At 40.8% G+C, this 22,051-nt stretch overlaps 1 protein-coding gene across 1 annotated transcript in view; it reads left to right on the top strand.

The window, feature by feature from the left end:
* The window catches only part of ARF4 (auxin response factor 4), a 52,771-nt gene extending 36,517 nt beyond the window's left edge, over window positions 1–16,254 (top strand). Inside the window, exons 9-12 of the mRNA XM_077383075.1 lie at window positions 14,097–14,259; window positions 14,351–15,141; window positions 15,225–15,415; window positions 15,898–16,254. Coding sequence (XP_077239190.1) covers window positions 14,097–14,259; window positions 14,351–15,141; window positions 15,225–15,415; window positions 15,898–16,081 — 1,329 coding nt within the window. The 3' untranslated portion in view covers window positions 16,082–16,254. The remainder of the gene's footprint in view (window positions 1–14,096; window positions 14,260–14,350; window positions 15,142–15,224; window positions 15,416–15,897) is intronic.
* The last annotated feature ends 5,797 nt before the right edge of the window (window positions 16,255–22,051 follow it).

Below are 22,051 nucleotides of genomic sequence, written 5' to 3'. Positions count from 1 at the left end.
CAAGACTCTTAACTGCTAGTGGTGAGCTGACGAGAGGAAGAAATGGCATCAGCTCTATTGCTTGCAACCACATATAAAGCCTGAGTTTTCTCCCCTCTATAAAGTATAGGTCACTAGTCTTTTGGGTTTTTCTACTGTTAAAGTATAAAAGATAAATAACGCCTTTCTCCAACAGCTTAAGCTATTGGAGAAGTTGGTAAGTTAACATGGTATCAGAGCCAAAGGTCTCGAGTTCAAACCTCCCGGATAGCAAAAATCCACATGCGATGGTCGGCCCAAAGTGGGACCACATGTGCCACGTGTTTGCCAAGTGGGCCACAAGTGCGGGGGAGTGTTAAAGTATAAAAGATAAATAACGCCTTTCTCCAACAGCTTAAGCTATTGGAGAAGTTGGTAAGTTAACATCTACCATTTGCTGTGGTAGGTAGGAAGATAGAGTTTTTTTCTTCCCCAAAATTTTCCTCGGCTACCAAGAAATGATTCAGGGATAAGCGCTCTCTATACGTTCCTGCAATCATCCTAGATGTTTTATGCCATCTCTTTGGCTTGGTTACAAATTTCGTCTTTTCATGATGTTGTCCAACCACTTTACTATTTTCATCAATGAGTTCGTGTAACCAATTTCATAGATGTCACCAATTTCATAGAGCGTATAATTATCATGTTTTATATATTAATGCTTCATTTTTAACTCATTACTGATATTTACTATATATTTTCTAAAATAGATATGTTAATGATAGATCCTTTTTCCCATCAGAACTACTTATAGATCCTCTAAAATAGATATAAATTTCTAAGAATTTAAGTTAGATTTACATGAAGTTACAATGCATGCTTATTCGTATTTTAATAGGGCCCATCATTGATGTCCCCAAGGGCATAGTCTAAAATTATTGTAGAGTAAAATTATAAAAATGCTTCAAATAATGGGGTTTTGTATTCAACCTTCACGAAAATTCTTCTCTTCATCTTTTGTTTCTTCACATGAATCAAGCAATGATGATTTTCTAAACTTCGACACGGTATCAGAGCGAGATCCAAGGCATGGGCATCATAGAACTCTAATTTTCTACTCTTTTCTCTTTTATTGTGCACCTTACCTTCTTCGCTATCAGAACCATTGAGACCTTTGACATAATTGTCTTCTTTGCTGTTAGAGTCGTGCATTGTAGATCTTAGCATCTCCGCGATGAATCATTGAGACCTCAATCAAGTTGTCATCCCCAGATCCTTATCCCCCCACCTTCCATCCAAGTACATGATCGCATCATTCATTAAACACAACTTCTGTCGCCTCATCTCCAATATCATCTTCAACATCATCTGTGAAAACTACGACCTCCAACTTTGGCTCATCCAGTGAAAGACTAGCAACTTCAGGCACCCTAACATCCTCAAACAAATCAAATGAATCTCCACCCGAATCAAATGAATCTCCACCTATGTCTTACATCTTTGTCTCTCTCTGTTGATACTGTGGAGATCATCTTGATAAAAGATGAAGATTGCTATGAACAAAAACTAAGTCCTGAGCTCGTTGTGGAGTTATCTTATTCCTTTTCAGGGAATGCACAAAGGAGTAAGTGCTCTAATTCCTCTCGCCACAAGAAGACTGCATAAGAAGCTTCAATGGAATCAATCTCATTGAATAATTCAGTCTTCATAGAGAAGTGGGCAAACTCCACATTAGCCTTCGTGCGATCCGTTGAATTGGGAAAGTACGTTTTGAGGCACTTTATCCTTTCTGCATAAATCTCAGCATCCTTGCGTGGAGGAACTCAATCTAAACCCTCAGTAAGCCATTCTTCGCTATAATACAATTAATAATAGAAAAATAATAATTCAATTTGAAGTTAAAACTAAGAAATAAGGTTCATACTAAAGTCACCTTTGATTCAACGAATGTGCCAAGAAATGAAGTGGAGCGTTGCTCTTGTTCCAACGATCAACAAGAATTTGATGCACCACTTCATAAAAGCTAGACAACTCTTCTTTCCTCTTTCCTCCTTCCTCCATGCCTATATATTGTCGTCTTCACTTTCTCAATCATTGTGTCCCACATATCATAAACCAAGTGAAGACAAGGCTTATCTGTGTCGCACTCTCTAAGCATATCATACATAGGTGTAAAGGAGAGTATGAACTCGATAGAATCCCACTAAATGTCATCTAACATCTATTTCACAAACCTTGCTTTTCCCACATCATCCTCCCGATAGTAAGACAATTTGTCACTAATCACCATGGCTTGAAGACCTTGCTTTAAGAGTTTAAATTTCTTAAGCATCACAATCACACTTGCAAAGCATGTCTCTGCAACGGAAAGTAACTTCAAACTATTAAACTCATTATATCTGACCAATCTCATTGAATGATTCATGATGAAATTCTTGATTACCATGACATTTCCCGCAATATTCGAGATCCAACCGAATTCTTCACAGACAAGTTCATTATTTTCCACATTCTTTGCCACACAAATATTCTTCAAAGCAAAGTTGAGTGTGCACCACACACGGGCTCCAAAAAATGGAAAGAAATTGAGCTTCAACAAGTTGTCTGGTGGCCTTGCAATTTAGAGCATTATTGGTAATTACATGTGTTAACTTACCAACTTCTCCAAAAGCTTAAGCTGTTGGAGAAAGGCGTTATTTATCTTTTATACTTTAATACTCCCCCGCACGTGTGGCCCACTTGGCAAACATGTGGCACATGTGGTCCCACTTTGGGCCGACCATCGCATGTGGATTTTTGCTATCTAGGAATTTTGAACTCGAGACCTTTGGCTCTAATACCATGTTAAGTGAGATTAGAGAGAAAAGAATGGTAAGTTAGGGTTGTCTCCCCCTCACTGATTTATTTATATATTGAAAGGCAAAGTACAATTACTAGAATGCCCATAGGCTTATTCTAACAACGTGGGCAAAATTATCATGCCCAACCTCATTAATAACCTCCTTCAACATATTAGCAATGAAATATCTGTCATTTCTTTCTCCCTAATAATCTATCGCCTTAAAGAAACATAGGCTCACCTTCCGTTACCGCCATGAAATTAATGAGAGGCCTCCTTTATGAGTCACTCCATCTATCACTAACAATGCTCACGCCTTTCTCCTTCCATGTATTTCTAATAGGTTGCAACAACCTATCAATATTAGCCATCTCTCTTTGTAATAGAGTTGTCCTTAACAAGTTATACCCCGGAGGCAAATAACCCGAAAGTGCATTATTGGCGGAAAAAGTGTATGAACTTGCATAGTATGGGTTCCTTGCTAGGTGAAATGGCAAGCCACCGGAATAAAACATCCTAGCAATCTCGGCCTGTAGTTGATCATGTACCGCAATGTTGAATGCCTTTTCAATTGCACTCAAACTTTCATTTGCATTTGTCTTTCTCTTCTTTAAATCACAACTTGGAGGGATAAATATTCTTGTACAACCCAATGACTCACTACTAGGTGATGGCTCAATGACACTTTCTTTGGAGCATTTTGCTTCATAATCTCCTTGGGTTCTTCCTCCAACCTTCTTTGCATTGCAACAAGCTCACTCATTTTCACTTTAGGACATGCTCCGATCCCCTGCCCAGGTATCTTTAACAAGTGAGCCTTAACTCTTGTGTATGAGCTACTAAAAGTCTTCTGACAACAATTGCGTTGCCACTTCACATTTTCTCCCCCCTTAGGATCTCTATCATATCTAGACACATGTTTTCATAAAGGCTTCGAGACATCCTCATCACTAGAAGGTGTATGTGATTGTGCAGCATTGACACTAGCACCGGATGAGGATATTCTTAAATATATTAAAAGACCAAAAACAATTTTAGTAAGCAAAGTAGCAAACCCAGTAATTGAAAGTTGAAACCCAAGAAAAACATGGTTTGTTGTCCGAAGTCCCAACTCCAAACCGAATGTGAGCCCCAAACAGATTATTGGACTCAAAATTATACATAAATTTGACTCCAATAATCAGTTTTGGGCTCTCAATCGGTTGTCACAATCTCACAAATAAACAGGGCCTAAATGTAATTGAGAGCCCCAACAGATTATTTGACTCAAAATTAAACAAAGTTTTGAATCCAATAATCAGTTTTGGGCGCTCAATTGTGAGTCACAATCTAAAAAAGGGCCTAAATAAGTTGTCACGATCTAAAATAAACAGGGCCTAAATAAAAAAGGGAGACAGAGAGAGATGGAGAGACGGAGAGTGAGAGAGTCGGATAGAGAGAGAGGGTTGGAGAGAGAGAGAGAGGGTCGTAGAGACAAAGAGTCGGATAGAGAGAGAGAGAGGGTCGTAGAGAAAGAGAGAGAGGACCGTATAGAGAGAGAGAGCCCTAGAGAGAGAGTGGTAGCTGAGAGAGAGAGAGAGAGCATCGGGGAGAGAGAGGGAGGAAAAAACCTTTCTAGGGTTTTTAAGTTAATTTAAACCCCCATTTTTAAGTTTTTAACCGCCCCCCTTTTTACTCGGGACAACTCTCACGCCAAAAAAGGGTAAATATGTGTCGGGTGCGTACCCCAAAAGCACCCGACACATACCCGTTTTTTAAAAAATCTTTATTTATTTTTTGATTTGGGTGCGTACCTGGGCGCACCCGTACGCTCCCGACACTGGTGCGTGGGGTTGGGGAAAGTACCCGTGCTTCAGAGGCTGGTATTGACTATGAGGAAACCTTCGCACCAGTAGCTATGCTAAAGTCTATTAGGATTTTATTAGCCATCTCTATGCACTACGATTACGAGATCTGGCAGGTGGACATCAAAACCGCCTTCTTGAATGGAAACACTCAGGAAGATATTTATATGGTCCAACCAGGGGGTTTTGAGGCTGCTGGAGAGGGTAGTCAAAAAGTGTGCAATTTACAGAGATCCATTTATAGATTGAAGCAGGCGTCTCGCAGTTGGAACCCTTCGTTTCGATCAAGCGGTCAAAGAGTTTGGCTTCTCTTAAAATGTAGATGAGGCTTGTGTTTACAAGAAGGTAAGTGGGAGTACTGTGACATTTTTGGTGTTGTATGTGGATGATATCCTACTCATTGAGAATGACGTAGGGATGTTATCCATTACAAAGCTATGGCTTTCTAGAACATTCACGATGAATGATTTGGGTGAAGCTTCTTATATTTTGGAACTTAAATTGTTTAGGGACTGTAAAAATAGGAGGCTTAGACTGTCATAGGAAACTTACATAAATAAGATATTGGTGAGATACAATATGACAAATTCCAAGAAAGGATTAATTCCTTTCAAGTATGGAATCAAGCTATCCAAGAAAATGTCTCCCAAGATACCTGATGATAAGTGAGTTATGAACAATGTTTCATATGCTCCGGTTGTGGGAATTCTTATGTATGCCATGTTGTGCACTAGGCCAGATATCTGTCACTCTATCAGTGTGGTTAGCAGATATCAGTCGGACCCAGGTCCTGAGCATCGGACGACAGTTAAACATATTTTTAAATATCTTAAGGGAACTAAGCATTACTGTTTGATTTATGGAGCACACGGGGTCATTTCTGGTTTTACCGACGCAGACTTTTAGTCTGACGTTGATGACATGAAAGCCTCTTCGGGTTTTGTGTTTACCTTAGCTAATGGAGTAGTATCTTGGAGGAGTTGCAAGCAAGACACCACAGCGAATTCCACAACTGGGCCAGAATATATCGCTACAAGCGATGCACCGAAAGAGGAAGTATGGCTGCGGAAGTTTTTAGATGACATTAGAGTCGTACCCTTTGTTGAGAGACCTATTACGTTGTATTGTGATAACAACAGGGCGATTGCTCAAACAAAGAAACTGCGGGCCTGATCAAAGTCCAAGCACTCCTTCGGAAGTATCATTTGATACGGGAGATTATTGACAGGGGAGATGTGGCATGGCAAAAGTAGCTTCAGCTTATAACGTGGTAAACCCTTTTACTAAGTTTCTTAGTCAAAAGGTGTTTAATAAGCATTTTGAAGGAATGAGTTTCAGATATATGCATGACTGGCTTTGAGGGCAAGTGGGAGATTGTTAGAATTAGTGCCCTAAAAACCAGTGTACTTCGCTTATTTATTATTAAAAGTTTCATTTCATGTCATTCTTGGGTGTTATTTAAATAAATATATGAGATGTGCTTATTTGTTTTACACATATTTATCCTTAGGGAGCAATGAGTAAATTATTAAAAAAAAAAAGTAGGAATCCCATGCTCAAGGATTCACAGATCCTAAGAAGCAAGGAGATATGGCATTCCGGTCCTTTGTAGACCTTAAAGGTTCCTAGTTGGGGTCGAGATTAGACATCTCTTCCTATACACAACTAGCACCAGTCTTGCCTACATGCACTTGTTGTGGAGGGGCTTATCTCAGTCGCTTGAGTAGTGGACCCTAAGCAAGAAGAGTGGGTGCGGCAATGGGATTGTGCACTGAACATGATTATATTAGAATAGCCTGTGGACAGGAGATAGTAAGGCTATTCTACCAGATAGGACTAGGGGTGCAACTTGGGTCGGGTCAACCCGAACCCGACGGGTTCAACCCTGTTTTTTGGGCGGGTTGGGCTGAGCTTTTCTGGGTTGGGTCTGGGTTGGGAATTGTCAACCCGACCGGAAATCGGGTTGGGTTGGGTTGGGGTTTCGAGCAACTCGACCCGACCCGTAACCCGACTAATATATTAAAATAGTAATATGTTACGTGTATTGATTGAGCAGAGCTTTCATGTTTTTTAATTTTTCTCGACTATTAAGTTTCCACGGCGTCAATTACGGATTACATTATTAATCAAGTTATTTCACTTTCCAAAAAGTCTAAAAGACTGAAATTCAAAAAAGTAAAAAACCACAAACCTAAAAGGCAAAAGCCCTAACCCTAACAAATCCTTCTTCTCTAGTTCGCCTCTTTGGTTCAGACTTCGGAGAAGCGTAAGAAGTAAGAAAGGAAACAGCGGCCTCCATATTCTCTGGCTTCCTCCGACCGTCGTGGCTTCTCTTTCTCTACGAGGAGGATCTGTAATGTAATTTTATTGGTTCCTCCACCTCGTTTGTCTGTAGAATTTTCTATTGAAACATATTTTGCTTTTCTTTGCTGCTGATGAAACAAATATGTTGTGGTGGAGGGACAAACGGTATTTTATCACACAATACTGTGTAGAAAGTGGATGTGTAATCTTAACCTATCACAAACCTAAAAGGCAAAAGACCTAACCCTAACAAATTCTTCTCTAGTTGGGAAATTGGGTGGGTCGGGTTGGGTTCGGTTTAGGGGAAAATCAATTTGGGTTGGGTTGGGTTGACCATGCTGGGTTCAAAGTCGGGTTGGGTTGGGTTTGGGTTGGAGGTTGCCTTTCTCGAGTTGGGTCGGGTTGGCCTCAACCCGACCCGAGTTGCACCCCTAGATAGGACGCTTTACATGCCCTTCGACCTGAGGGATCATATTGGTCTGTGGGCCCATCTTTCCTTCTTGGTATATGTAATAGTCGTTCTAGTAAGGATCACCTAACGGTATTACTGGAATGTTGAACAAACCTACGAGGCTAATAGGGATACCCGACATGGAATTCTCCGCCCAGTTATTGGGACAACATCTACAGTTTTGGTCAGAGCAATAGGCCTATAAAATTACCTGGCCAGGTAGATTTTATAAAAGGTTTATCAAAAGTTTTACAGAAAATATTTTAAAATGTTTTTAGGAAACGCATTTGTGGGCGCAAACTGCTTGACTGAAAGGTATACCATGAGTGGGCCCAGGGGGTAGTCTACGTCCACACTCCGTAAGACCCAACTCAGTAGATGTGAAAAGGGGAAGGAACTTGCACATATTAGATGTGGTTAGGGGTATGATGATTTGACGGTTATCTTCAAGATTACGTCTCGATAGAGGCCACTGATCCAATGCGATAGTAGTTTTGACTATGGAGCAAAAATCGCGGTGGGGCCATTTTTGGGTTCTACAGGATCGACTGTCGAATCCCTGCAACGATCCCACTCACAACGTGAATGACCCATTTATATCCTTTGGATAGGGGTCCCGCATTTATTGGATTGCACGCACAAACTAGTTTCGTGACATTTGATGCAAATGGAAAGATTTACAAAATTCAATGGAGTATATGCACTATGGGACACAATTGGAATACCAGATTGGTTAAGTGTTACCCAAAGGGGTATTTTGGGAATTACTTATTATTTCGATGGAGCTTTAATCCCATTAGATGGGAAGATATTTCATTTATTTAATTGGAGAATTAAATGTGAATTTATATTAAATTGGAAAATCAATGTGAAAATCCACATAGGACTTGGGTGGGCCCAATGCAAAGATGCCCATTATGGATTCCCAATCCGATTTGGCTTTATTTTTAATTAAATAAAATCTTTTCCAATATCTCTTTGGAGAGAAAATAGGAAGGGGAATTACTAGGAAAAGAGAGAGAGATTGTAGGAGATTTTGTAGGATAAAAAATAGGAATTAATTTTTCCAATTATACCCTTGTTCTCTAACAGCAAGCCACATTTTTTTAAGGTTGGGAACACTCCCAATGCTAGTTGGAAGCCTCCATAAGTTCCCACTTTGTGTTGGTTTCCAATTTCATAAGTTTAGTTAACTATTTTTCCCAATATGAGTCAAATTGTGAGAAAACTTTCGAAATTTTTAAAAGTTGGAAACCAACTCTATACAAATCAATCTAGCACGTTTTTGGATGCTCTCCCATGCTAAAAAAACTCTCCAAAAGGTCTAACAATTCTCTCTTTCTCTCTTCTAGTTTCACTAGTTCTACTTCTAGTTTTTCTGAAAACTACCAAAGCTCCATCAAAGAAAACTGTTTTTCCCATCTAAATGTCTGATTTAAATCAGATTATAACTGAGAACAAAAGGAATCCATCGGTTTGACCTGTGGTGTCGCGGTGATTAGATCGTTCGTAGCCGTTCGAGGAGTAGATCACGTGGAGGTTCTTCTTTGCAATAACAACTGAGGTAATTTATATATTCTATGTTTTATTTTGATCACCATCAGATCATCTAGACCCTAGGATCCCTGGGATAAAGGGTAAAATTGAAGAAATATTTCTATTCTTCATTATTTCTAGTTCCGCTATGCGTAGTGATTTTGCCCGGGGGTTACAACCCTTCTAACAAAAGAAGCTGCCAAGGGAAATGAGATAAATAGTTGAGAAAGAAAAGGAAGAGACAAACAAAAATTGCGTGTAGGAAAGGAACTTTATGAAAAAGAGGAAGAAGGATGTAGAAAGATGGAAGAACTAGAGAAGAAAAAAATCAGAAGATAGAGGAAATTCGAATCAAAGGAAGTGGTAAAGGAAAAATGACAAGGATTTATGCAGGGCTTGGAAAACCCTAGATTGCATAAGGAGGGGTTGGGTTTTGGTTTCTTTTCTAAGAAAAGAGTGGGAGTTGAGAGGAGACTGACTTGCACCAACTATTGAGGTGCTAACTTGCACCTAAACTTACCTTTCAAAAAAAATAACTTGCACCTTGACTTAGGGTATAAGGAGGGATCCTTTTCTATATCGAGATTTCACTTAAGTCAGGTGCTAATATGAGCCTTAACCTGAGGTGCACAATAGCAAAAGGAAAGACAAGGAAGTCAGGCGAAAGTGGGGATATAATGAATGGATAATGATTTTTCAAGAAAGAGACTAGGTTCTACCCAGAGCTATTGTACCATGTAGAAAGCCTACTTGAATTGAGTGATGGAGTTAAAAGAACAGAGAGGAGGAAAAAATTGTGGGGAAGAGTGTAGACATATTGATGCAGATTGTAGGCCTAATAAGAGGCATATGCCTCTTATTAGGAATTTAGTTCCATAATATTTAGTTTAGGAATTTAGTTTCTAGGATATTTATTTCCATGTTTTTTATTGTTAGGCTTTTTATTTTCCATAGATTCTACTTCAGTTGCCTATATATAAGCATCATGTATTATGGATAATAACTTTTGGATGATTAATTGAATTGAGACTGATTTGAGTGTTTCTTTCTCCCTTAATTTCTTCTCTTCTACTTCTAGTGCTTCTCTTCTTCTTCTTCTTTCTTCTTTCTTCTTTCTTATTTTTCTTCTAAGTTCTCTTCCCTAGACTACATCAAATTTGGTATCAGAGCCAAAGATCCGAAGCAAACATCTCCACCAGAGCCGCGCCAGAGCCAAATCTCTGTCCCAAAAACCCACGAACCAGTCCCTGTCAATAACCCATCCGAAACACCCTAGCCGAACCCCCTTGCAATCTATGTTTTTTTTTCTGCCCAAACACATCACAAACAAGGGCATCTCATCTCCCTAGCTTATTCTCAGCCGAACCAGCCCACCATCTTCTCAAACTTCTTCCCAATAGAACCCTTGAAATCCTAACCCAAACCCTAACCTCTAATCCAAACCCTAACCTCTAACCCGAACCCCAAAACCTTACTGTTTCATCAACCCATAACCAGCCCTTGTTTCAACCTCACCTCTTCTTCGTCTACAGATCCTACCCAAACTAGTCCCCATATCCTAAAAGCCCACCTCTTTTTCTATTCAACTTGTTTCAACCCCAAACTACCCAAACTTGTTTCAACCCCACCTCTTCTTCTATTCAACAACAGCCTTTCTTTAATTCCTTTCTCATCCCACAAATGCCCATACAATCCCAACAGTCCTTCAATTTCAGCCACCGATCCACTTCCCTTCACCCTTGAATTTATGTCCCCAAACCGCCCCTTCCATCTCACCCATCTTTCCCTTTTAAATCCCAGCCCCACAAAAAAAAAGAAAAGGAGAAAACCCTCTTCGTCAAAGTTGCGCCTTCGTTGGGGATCTTTCGGCGAAGCTTCGACCCCCGCAACCATCTGCGTCATCTCTCTCTCTCTCTCTCTCTCTCTCTCTCTGGAAAAAAAAAAGGAATTCCAAGTGGGTTACTGTTCAAGTGAAATAAGAAGAGGAAAATCTCCCCCCCCCCCCCCCCTTTCTTTTTCCTAGAACACCTCCCTAGTAATAGTAATTACCTTCTCATTTAAGGTCAATAACCCACCCCCTCCCACTTAAAAAAACCCAGAAAAAAAATAATAAACTTGTCCCCCCCCCCCCCCCTTACCTTGGGCACCCCCACTCATTCTCTCAACCCAATTTGACCTCCCTCTTTTACCTTTAGGCACTTGCCAAAAAATCAAAAAAATCAGAAAACAGAAATAGAATTTTCTCTCTTCATTTGAGCTATTTCTGCTAAGAATTGGCTCGCAACTTCAACACGGGATTTGTTCTGTGTGACTAGTAGAATTCATCCATCTCATTTTCAGCAACAAATTGCAACTATCAGCCCGGTTACAGGAGAAATCTCGGCCGTTGATCATGTTCCATCATCCTATCAGCAACTTTTTGACATCCAATTGACGGTCCGTGAAAAGCATTGTGTTCCATTCAACATGACAAACATATCAGACGGTTGATTTTATTTTTTGATGTGTATGATGATCGATATTTGCAAGGCTACACTCCCTATAGTTATTATGAGGATATGCATGTCTACGGTGGATCTATGCTTTGTTTGCATATCATGAGTACTACTGCTATCATCACTGAGCAACCATCTACCGAGCCAGAGAAACTAGGAAACAACAAGCCCAGTCGTTTTGGATATGCATTGTGACGGAGCGTCGTCACATAGGCAAGCCTCCATTCCATCAATGGGAGGAGGCCCGTGATGAGTTTATGGGTATTTAAGCGATATTAGCATATCAGTATGAAAAAATATTGATGGGTGAAGAAGCCGCTCGACTTGTACAAGAAGTCGAAGTTCAGGCAATATTGGAAAGGATAGTGCGTGACTTGGACGAGATGAAAGTGACAAATCAATCAGCTAAGAATGAAGTTGATAACACTATTGAGGAGCCGTGTGATGATCTAGACACGGATGTTTATGAGACCGTTATCGACATTGAGCACGAGCCCATGTCAAACATTGATCAGTCAGATAAAAAGCTAGACACGGATAATGTTAGTGGTCCGACAGCTGATGTTGTTGATGAGGCCGACATCGATGAGCATGGCGATTCAGAGATTTTCCTAGGGCCGATTGTTGAGCATCTAGTGAGAGAGGTTGACACTTCCACATTCGGGGCAGATATTGTGGCAGAGCCCTGTGAGACTGATCCATTGACAGAGTCAACCGAGCACCATAATGAGTCAGAGCTGAGTGACCTGACTGATGAGCCATTACCTGAGATGGATGATCGAGAGCATATTAGGAAGGTTTGCCCTATCGTTGAGCCGGTTGAGCGGATTGTGGAACCTTGTGCTGACCAGATGATTTTGTTACGCAGGTTGATTAGGAGGTCTTAGCATTTGCAGCGTTTGGTTCAGTTGGGGCAAATGAGACTCTCAGATTAATGAGAAGTTTTGCTGAGGCTTCCTAGATATTGATCTTCTAGAGTAGGGATTGATGCTACCCATGAACTCCAATCCAAGAAGAGTACGTTGCTATATTCCCTATCGCATTTACTTGTCAGGGGAGATTTGTTTCCTTATGGTTCTCCATGGATGATGTCTTTTCTATCACTACTTTCGCATTCCATACCACTTTCACAGATATCACGCGCGTTATACAACATTCGAGGCTATGGCGGATTGCGACTCATGCTGCTTGAGTGGGTCGTCTACGTATTTGATCCAGAAGGACTAGAACTCGAGGATGAGTTTTTTTCAAGGAGAGAATGATGCAGATTGTAGGCCTAATAAGAGGCATATTTTCCCATTAGGATTTATTTCCATAATATTTAGTTTAGGAATTTATTTTCATGTTATTTTGATTCACAGATATTTATTTTCATGTTTTTAATTGTCAGGCCATTTATTTTCCATGGATTTTATTTCAATTGCCTATATATAGGCCTCATGTATTAGGGATAATAACTTTTGGATGATTAATTGAATTGAGAGTGATTTGAGTGCTTCTTTCTCACCTAAAATTCTTCTCTTCTACTTCTATTTCTCTTGTACATCTCGTCTTCTTCTTTCTTATTCTTCTATTTCTCTTCCCTAGACTACGTGACATGTCTTCATTAATTGTTAATATGATGAAATGGCTTCCATACGTAATAAGACTAAAATACCCTTAATGGGGGGTAATCCACCAAAAAGTACATCATGAACATATATGCTTTTTTTAACACATCACAGGTTCGATATTTTGCACCAGAGTGGCATCAGAGTAAACCACTAGTATGATTGTCCATGGTTTCTCTATAAAGCATCCACCCTTCTCTTCTTATTTTTTCCATGTGCCCTGGTTACACTTCATTTTGTATCTTGCACAAATTGTATGAGGTTGTGGGTACACAAAACCAAAGAGTCACATCTCTCTTGAACCATCAATGGTGAATGAACTACTGTCAATCACTGAATCACACTCCTGGACCCAATTTTTCCAAGTTCATCCTAGTTGTGGTTAAATGGACCTCAAGGTTATGCTTCGTTAGTAGAGCATCAATTAATTAACTGACACCCACTATGACACGAGTGTACAAAATGCACCTCAACACTTTGTGCCCATGTGCTCTCCCGAGCATTCCACAAATGTGGAAGCTCAAGCAAGAGAAGATTCTCACAAGGTCAAGTTTGTCCCAAGCGATGGTTTGAGCTTTTACTGCTTGTCCTTTACGGGTGTCTTTTAACTCTTCTGGGTGATCTCCCGAAATGAGCTCAGTGACTTTCGGTCAGTATGGGGAGGCCCTATTTGTTTCAGAAGATTCGGAGATTCATTTCAAACAAAATGTCAGAGCCATCCTCCAAGTTTTATCAGAACTTTGTAAAACATGTTTGGAACTTGCCCAAAAGATAAGCATGGGTTTCCAATCTTCCAGTACTCTGGGAATATTTATGATAGTAAAAGTATATGCACATATTGATAAGAGCTTTACAAGTACTTACAGACAACCATAGTTCTAGTTGCTGTATTTCTTTCCACTTCCAACCACATTTTATTGCGATCAGTGATTCTCTTGAAACATGGTCTACTTGTTGCTTACAAACTAATACACAGTCTTATTGCATGCTAGTTTTGTAATAGTCTTGATAATTTTACTGTTTTCTAACTCGTACATTTCTGGTTGTGATATGTGACAGGTCAGGTGGGATAAAGACATCATGAGTGCTCATCAAGAAAGAGTTTCTCCATGGGAGATTGAGCCATCAATTTCTCTACCGGCCTTCAGCATTCCATCTGGCCCACGGTCGAAGAAACTACGAACAAGTTGGCATTCTTCCTCAGAAGATGCCCCTTTTTCTGGTAATAACATTCTTGTCGTTGTTTTAAAATTGTATTTATCTGGTGTCTTTTAACTTTTGTAAGATCTAGATTGTGTGGTTTCCCACTACAGCTGATGGTAATCGTATCGACTTTGGGGAATCTCTTGGAGCCTCTAAGGTCTTGCAAGGTCAAGAAAATGTAGTATTTAGATCACCCTATGATGCTGGTGATCAAATAAATAGACAATTGGACTTCAAGGTGTGCAATCCAGTATATAGAAGTCTTGGATCATCCTTTATTGAGACTGGCATTAACGAGTCTTTGCTAGCACATTCTGCTAGTCCTGGTACGAGCGTAGGCTTTAGGGAATCTAGAAGATTCCAGAAGGTCTTGCAAGGTCAAGAAATACTCCCTGTTACATCCCTTCCTAGAAGAGCCGAGTTTGAACGTAAAGCTTGGCAAGAAAGCGGTCATGATTGCAGTACATTCAACACGTCCCAGAGACCCGACCATAGCATCAGCCCATATGCACAGGAAGGTGTTGAATATGGGTACTTGAGAAGTCATCTGAATATGATGCCATTTGAGGGCATACACACACACAACTATGGTTCTAAAACGCAACCACACATGATCAATTTCGAGAGAGGTAGTGCTGGTTTCAACTTCTCTCCTGCCCAAACTCCCAAGTTCATTGACATTTTGAGAGCCAATGAAGGCAAACTTATTTCAAAGGACATAGTAAAGTTATCAAGCCCACTGGACCCTTTATCTGATCCTGCTACTCGAGAGACAGATTCGAGAAGCTTCCATCAAATTCATGGTGAAACTAAAACTGCCTGTAAACTTTTCGGGTTTTCCTTGGCTGTTGCAACTCCCCTTCAAAACTCGGCGAGCTCTGGTCGGCGTAGTTGTACTAAGGTAAGTTGTAATAATGCAGATATAGTTTGTCATGGCCTTTTCTTTTTTCTTTTAATCGATGCCCCTATGTTAACCGAGTGTAGGTCCACAAGCAAGGGAATATGGTGGGAAGAGCTGTTGATCTCTCCAAATTGCATGGCTATGATGACCTGCTGATTGAACTGGAACGAATTTTTAATATGGAAGGCATGTTGTGTGATCCTCAGAAAGGATGGCAAGTTGTTTACACAGACAGTGAACATGACATGATGCTTGTGGGGGATGATCCATGGGAGTGAGTATCTCTCTATAATGTTTTTTCCTTATTCATTAAGGCTCTCTCTCTTTTGACGTAAAATGGGTGTAAAACATTTTTCCTCTTAAAAATTGGCATAAAATCTGTTCTACACTCGTTTACATCGAAAGAAACGGAAACCATTTTTCCTCTTAAAAATTGGCTTAAAATGGGCGTAAAATTTGCTCTACTGCCATTTTACATCGAAAGAAACTGAGCCCATATTCCCTCTTAAAATGGGCTTAAAATTTGATTTTCTTTACATCGAAGGAAACAGAGCCTAATGTACTTTTCCATTCATTCATGTCGCTGAATTAGTTATACGCTAAATTCATGCATATTAAATCCATCCAGAGTGCCATTTCTTTTCATGTCGTTATCGAGTGGCTACCATATATTGTAGAGATTGTGATTAGTTTCCTTTCATTGATTATGAATATGCTCACTAGCTCCTAGCCATTATGTCTTTGGATCTTTTTCAGGGAGTTTTGTAACATCGTTTCCAAGATTCTTATATATACGCAAGAGGAAGTGGAGAAGATGACAATTGGAATGATCAGTGATGATGCTCAAAGCTGTTTGGAAGAAGCTCCGGTAGTGATCGATGTCTCAAAATCTTCGTCACTTGACCCTCAGGATTCTTCTCCCACATTGACTAGAACTTGAATTCTGTGGTTATTATGGGATTAAATACCTCCCATATTGACTTATACATACTTCCTAAAGCTGGATCAGCTATGTACTTTTGAGAGTTAAAAGCTCTAGTTTGTATCGATCCCCTCGAAGGGATTTCATTACATTTACCATGAATGACAATGTTTAAGTTTCATTTTGAATTATTATTTTGAACATTTGCTATTCACCTTGATGTACAATACAAATTGATTTCTGGGTTTGAATGAGCATTTGAAAACCATTATCTAACCTACAGCATGTGTAGCTAAGGTTAGTGGATATAATTTGAAACTTTAATTTGGATTTTTCATCATTATAAGAACAACTTTTTTTAATTATAAAAAACAACATTATTATTGTTTCCTGGATCACCCTTATTTTTAAAACATAAAATTTGCCCCCCTCGCCCCTTCTTTTATCATTTGACTTTCTGCCTTGTAGGCTTTCTTCCACTCTTCGGCGAGGCCGACCTTAAGGGTGTGTTTGGATAGCCGGATAGGAATCGTTTTCCCTTTACGACAGTAATGCCAATCCAAAAGCAAGAATAGGCGGATAGAGAATCACACGCCGATAATTTGGGCTAAATAAAAAAAAAAACATAAGAGTAAAAGCAGAAGAAATAAAGGGATTTAGGGAAGGGCAAAGCACCTAAAAAAATGTTTACATTTTCGCATTATTAAAATAGTATAGTATCGTTTATTATAGATTAGGGTTTAATTTATTTCTTATATCAATCAACTAAAAGACTAAAAGCAATTAAAGCTTGATAATTTTGTCCATCCATGGTGGAGCCTAAAAAATCAATGGTTTGGATTAAGGGTGTCAATTTTAGCTCGGGCTAGGAAGCTCGCTCGAGCTCGGCTCGGAAAAAGCTTGGCTCGAATCCTTATCGAGCCGAGCCGGCTCTTTAAGCTTAACGAGCCGAGTCCGAACTAAGCCAGGCTCGGCTCGGCTCGGCTCGTTAAGGCTCGTTAAGAATTTAATATATTTAAATATATATTATATATTAATATATACACTAAAAGGGTTGTCCAGGGAGAGTGAAAGGGGGAGGCAAAATATGCCACATCTTTTTTGGAACCCCATTTGTTACTTGGACCACCCCCTATAGTGTAAAAAGAGTAGTCAAATTACACTAGATAGGGCTGTACAGGGAAGATGAGGGGTGTGAACTAAATATAACCCGAGCTCGGTAAGGCTCGCGAGCCTGGTTCGAGCCCGAGCCGAGCTTTTGAGCTTAAAGAGCCGAGCCGAGCCTGGCCAAGCTCGGCTCGGCTTGGCTCGTTTACACCCCTAGTTTGGATCATTGGGTGGGTGGGCCCATACCTATACTTTTGCTTATAGCAAACCAAAAGGCTATCCAATAGTAATTTTGAATTGTGTCGGGGTAAAATAAGGTGGCAACCGCATAACAAATGACCACCACGTGGCATAGCAGAACCGGATCCTCAACAAGCACCCAAGTTCTCAGCCAACATCGTACCTCCAGTCTACACAACATCCAAAAACCATGTGCTGTCCTGCCGCCCAATCGGCCACCGCCATAAAGCTCATGAGACAATGCAGAACCGATACAGGCACCAATGCTAGCGATTGCCTTCCAACGACTCCATTTTTTCTCCATGAATTACGGAACCTCCGCATATAAAAGGTAAACAGTCACGCCATGAAAATGATTCGATTCCAGTCGATTCAGCCGGGTACGAGAGACTGATCACTCAGAATGACCATTTCCTCTCCTAGCACTTAGGTCCATCTGTTGTCTCAACTGACTTGAGTGTCAAAGGGTTTCCCTGAGTTCCAACTCTGGGCATTCCTGGCCAACTTCTTTGGCAGCAGTTCACCCTGCCGACTGCTCCTTTGCCCCAGCTAGATAGCTAGTGATGCCCTCGAGCCCCTGAGTCAGATTCGAGCACCAACAGTTTGGCGCCATGTAACCTGGCAAAGGAAAAAGAGACGATGGCAATGCACCTCATACAAGACGGAGAGGGTCCGAACAGTCTTGTACGTACGCCGCCCACGCAAAGAAGTTCTTCTCTAATTCCAAAAAGCCAAGCCACCATTTTTCAGTTATGAGCTCTAGCGAACAAATCTGATGTGTTTTTCCCAGAGAGAAATGTCTTTCCACTAGAACAAGTCTGCTGCGAGCCGAGTAAACAACATTACTCAACCGAGCCGAGGCACTAATCACCAAGTGGAACTATTCTCTACTTTACTGAGCCAACCGCCCCTTCTCCTATACCTGGCTGCTTCTCGCTCACCAAAGCGTACTTCGTTTACCGGGACGAGCGGCTCCTTCTTTCTTCCTTCGTATTGGTAAGAATGCGGTTTTTCCTTAAGGTTCTTCCCTTACCTTAGATGGAGAAAGCGCCTTCGAAGCTAACGCTAGAGTCCTCTCTTATTGCCTTATCAGAACTAGGGCTGGCAACGGCGCGGGTCGGGGCCGGATGTTGGGGTCCCCTACTCCTTCCCCTCTGCGGGGAATTTTCCCCCTCCCCTTCCCCTCCCCACTGCGGGGATGGTGGGGAATCCCCCTCCCCATGGGGAATATCTAATCCCCATCCCCTCCCCTTCCCCGCCCCGCATTCTTCGGGGACAATCACTTTACTTTGTTAAATGTTAGGTTTAAAACTAAAGATTTGCTAGGGACAATCACTTCAGGCATGTTGCAGCTTGGCTGTTGCATGTGAGAGTAGCCACACAACCCACATAGGCTAAGATTTTGTCTTATTCATTTTATTAACATGGGGACAAAGGTGGTTGCTCTCAGATTCATTTAATTGATCAATAGTCCCTAGCAGATCCCTAATTCCCAATCCCACTTGCCAAAAAGTATTGTACGTGCCACACCATAGGAAGATCCAAACCGTCCATTTGATGGGCACACCATACTACCATAGGCATAGGATGATCCAAACCTTCCACTTGATGGGCACATTGTAGGATAATCCAAATTGTCCATTTGATGGGCCACAACGTAAATAGGTTGTGGCCCAAAAATCATTTCCATAGGATAATCCCAACCCTCTGATCTTTAGAGGAATTGCATATTATGGTACCTTCAATAGATCGGAGGGTTGCAATCATCCTATGGAAATGATTTTTGGGCCGCAATCTATTTACGTTGTGGTCCATCAAATGGATGGTTTGGATGATCTATGGTGTGGCCTGTAAAGAACTTTTAAATTGTAGCCTATCAAATGGACGGTTTGGATCATCCTATGGTGTAGCACATACATTATTTTTTGAAAAATAATGGACTATACGAACGCACACCATATAAAATCTCATCACTCATCAGAGAGATGTTGCCTTTATTTGGGGGAGGGAGATTTTCAAAGAATTTAATGTTGCCTTACAGTGATGGTTCGATGGAGAGATTTTAGGGATTTCTAAGGGTAATATACTAATATAATGAGGGACAATGCCCAATAGATTATGGGTAAAAGAAAACATAAAAAGCTATTTCAGGGACAAAACTGTACTAATGGAAATTATGAAAATTTTGGGGGAATCTTGTAGATATGTTTTGATCCAAGGGGTTTCTAATAGTTTTCCCAAAAAAAAAAAAAAAAACACTTAAAAAAATACAAGAAAAAAATGGCATTAATGCAGGGCGGGGCGGGGCGAACTCCATCCCCTTCTCCTCTCCTTCCCCGCACCGGGGAATTTTTAAAATCCCCTTCCCCTTCCCCTTCCCCTTCCCCACTCAAATCGGGGAATCCCCTCCCCAAGCGGGGCGGGGCAGATCCCCGCTTTTCCGGGTGAAATTGCCAGCCCTGATCGGAACACACCGTGGGACCCGATGAAGTCCTCACTAGAGTTGTCACCATGAAACACTTTAATTGGTCAAAGCAGACTCAGATTTTGTGGTCCAATAGAAGGCATATTTTTTCAACATACTTGTCAGCGGGGCGATAATTGCATTGTACCCTTTGACAAAATGCCTGTAGTAAGTAGCATGTCAGCCCTAGAAACCCACGCAACGACTTCAAGGATTTGGGCTTAGGCCATGAAGTCATACATACTCCTTCACTGGAGATGATATGTCCTAAATATTCAAATTCGAGGCGGTCGTACAAGAACTTTGATTTTTTTTTAACATGCAGATAGTGATGTTGTAATAGCTCCAGAGTACTATGCAAGTGTTGTAAATGCTCATCCCAGCTATGGATATACATCAAAATGTCATAAAAAAACTAATGTAAACTTTCCAAGCAAGGACGAAATACCTTGTCATCAAGGATTGGAGAGATTTTGAGATTTTTAGGCTCCATTAGGGCTTTGCAACAAGGAAGCTTTTAGATTTTTAGGCTCTTTTGCATTCGGGGCTTGGTTCTTCGGAGATTTTGAGATTTGGTTTCGGGATTTTATTAAACTTCAGAATTTATTTGATTTTGGGTTTTTAGGGTCCGGTCAAAATGAGGTGTCTACAGTTGCCTTAGACTTGTTCAAAATTACTCGTGCGGGGCTCTTTGTGGCTCACCGCCATGGACCCTTGATCTCCTACATGGCTTTTCATGGCTCAGCGCCGTGGACCCTTTATTCTTGCGGGGCTCTTCGTGGCTCATTGCCATGGACCCTCGATTTCCTGTGGGCTCTTCATGGCTCATCGCCATGGACCCTCAATTTCCTACAGGCTCTTCATGGCTCATCTCCCTGGAGCCTCGATTTCCCGCGGGTCTCTTCATGGCTCATCGCCATGGACCCTCAATTCTTGCGGGGCTCTTTCATAATGTACCATCACGGACCCTCGAGGTCAACCTGATCCTTCAACCTATTCTTGATAGTTGTTTTGGTGAGAAGCCTTGCCACAGGCCCATCTAACTATTAAATCTTTTCCAAGGAAAAGCCGGTGAGAAATTCCTGACTTGGGAGTCTGGCTTACCTCTCTTGATGGTTAGTAAGGTGATAAGCCTTGCCACAGGCCCGTCTAATTATCAATCCTTTCATGAGAGATGGCTGGTGAGAAGCTCCCAAACTCTTTTCCAGTAGTTAGTATGGTGAGAAGTCTTACCACAGGCCCATCTAGCTATTGAATCTTTCTGATGGTTAGTATAATTAGATACCTTTCCACAGATACATCTAACTATCAATTCAATCTCGAATATAATTGGAAGTATGAAAGTGTCCAGTAAAGTCCAGTTGTGTTCTTCCCAATAGTTAGATACCTTTCCACAGATCTATCTAACTATTAATTCCTCCCCGACGATTAGTATGGTGACATACCTTACCACAGGTCTGTCTAATTGTCAATTCAGTTTATTCCTAATGCAATTGGGGATGAAAGAATTGTCAATTCAGTTTATTCCTAATGCAATTAGGGATGAAAGAATCCCGTGAATTCCAATTGTGTTATCCAATCAATTTCATTTAATTCCTACCTCTTCCCGATGGTTTGTAAGATGGGAAATCCCGTTGGGGGTCCATCTAATTGTTGTATCTTTTCGGTTTTGATTTGCCAGTGAGAAACTCTCTATTCGGGAGACTGGCTTCTCTCTTTCTATGTTCTTAGACAATTTTTGTGGTGAAAAGTCTTCTCGGAGATCCACCTGATTGTTTGTTCTTTGGAATTCTTAGAGTTTGAGTAGCTAATGAGAAACTCTCAATTCGAGGGTGCGGCTTCCCTCCCTCTCTCTCTTTCAATTTTCTCCGATAGAGAGTGTGGTGAGAAGTCTCATGGGACCCGCCTATCTGTTGGACCATTTTTAAATTCTTTCAAAAAATAAGTGAATGGTTATAAAAGCACTCTCATGGTTAAAGGTTTTCATTTTTCTCAAGGTTAGCTTACCTTGATGATTTTTCCCCAAGCAATGTAACATGTTATCAAAATTTATCGGCAAGTATTTCCAGATCTTAGGACCCGATTCAATGAGGATTCCCACATCCGAGGACCTGACCATTTGCATAGATTAGTAAAGGAGAGGAATTCCTCGACATGGTTTTAAATTTCGATCGAAA

The sequence above is a fragment of the Tasmannia lanceolata genome, unplaced genomic scaffold, assembly GCF_043159265.1.
Source record: "Tasmannia lanceolata isolate RefF3 unplaced genomic scaffold, GAP_Taslan_0.1 ptg000006l, whole genome shotgun sequence".
In the NCBI taxonomy this organism is placed as follows: Eukaryota; Viridiplantae; Streptophyta; class Magnoliopsida; order Canellales; family Winteraceae; genus Tasmannia; species Tasmannia lanceolata.
The sequence above is the reverse complement of the archived record's forward strand: the minus strand, read 5'-3'. Positions and strand labels throughout refer to the sequence as shown.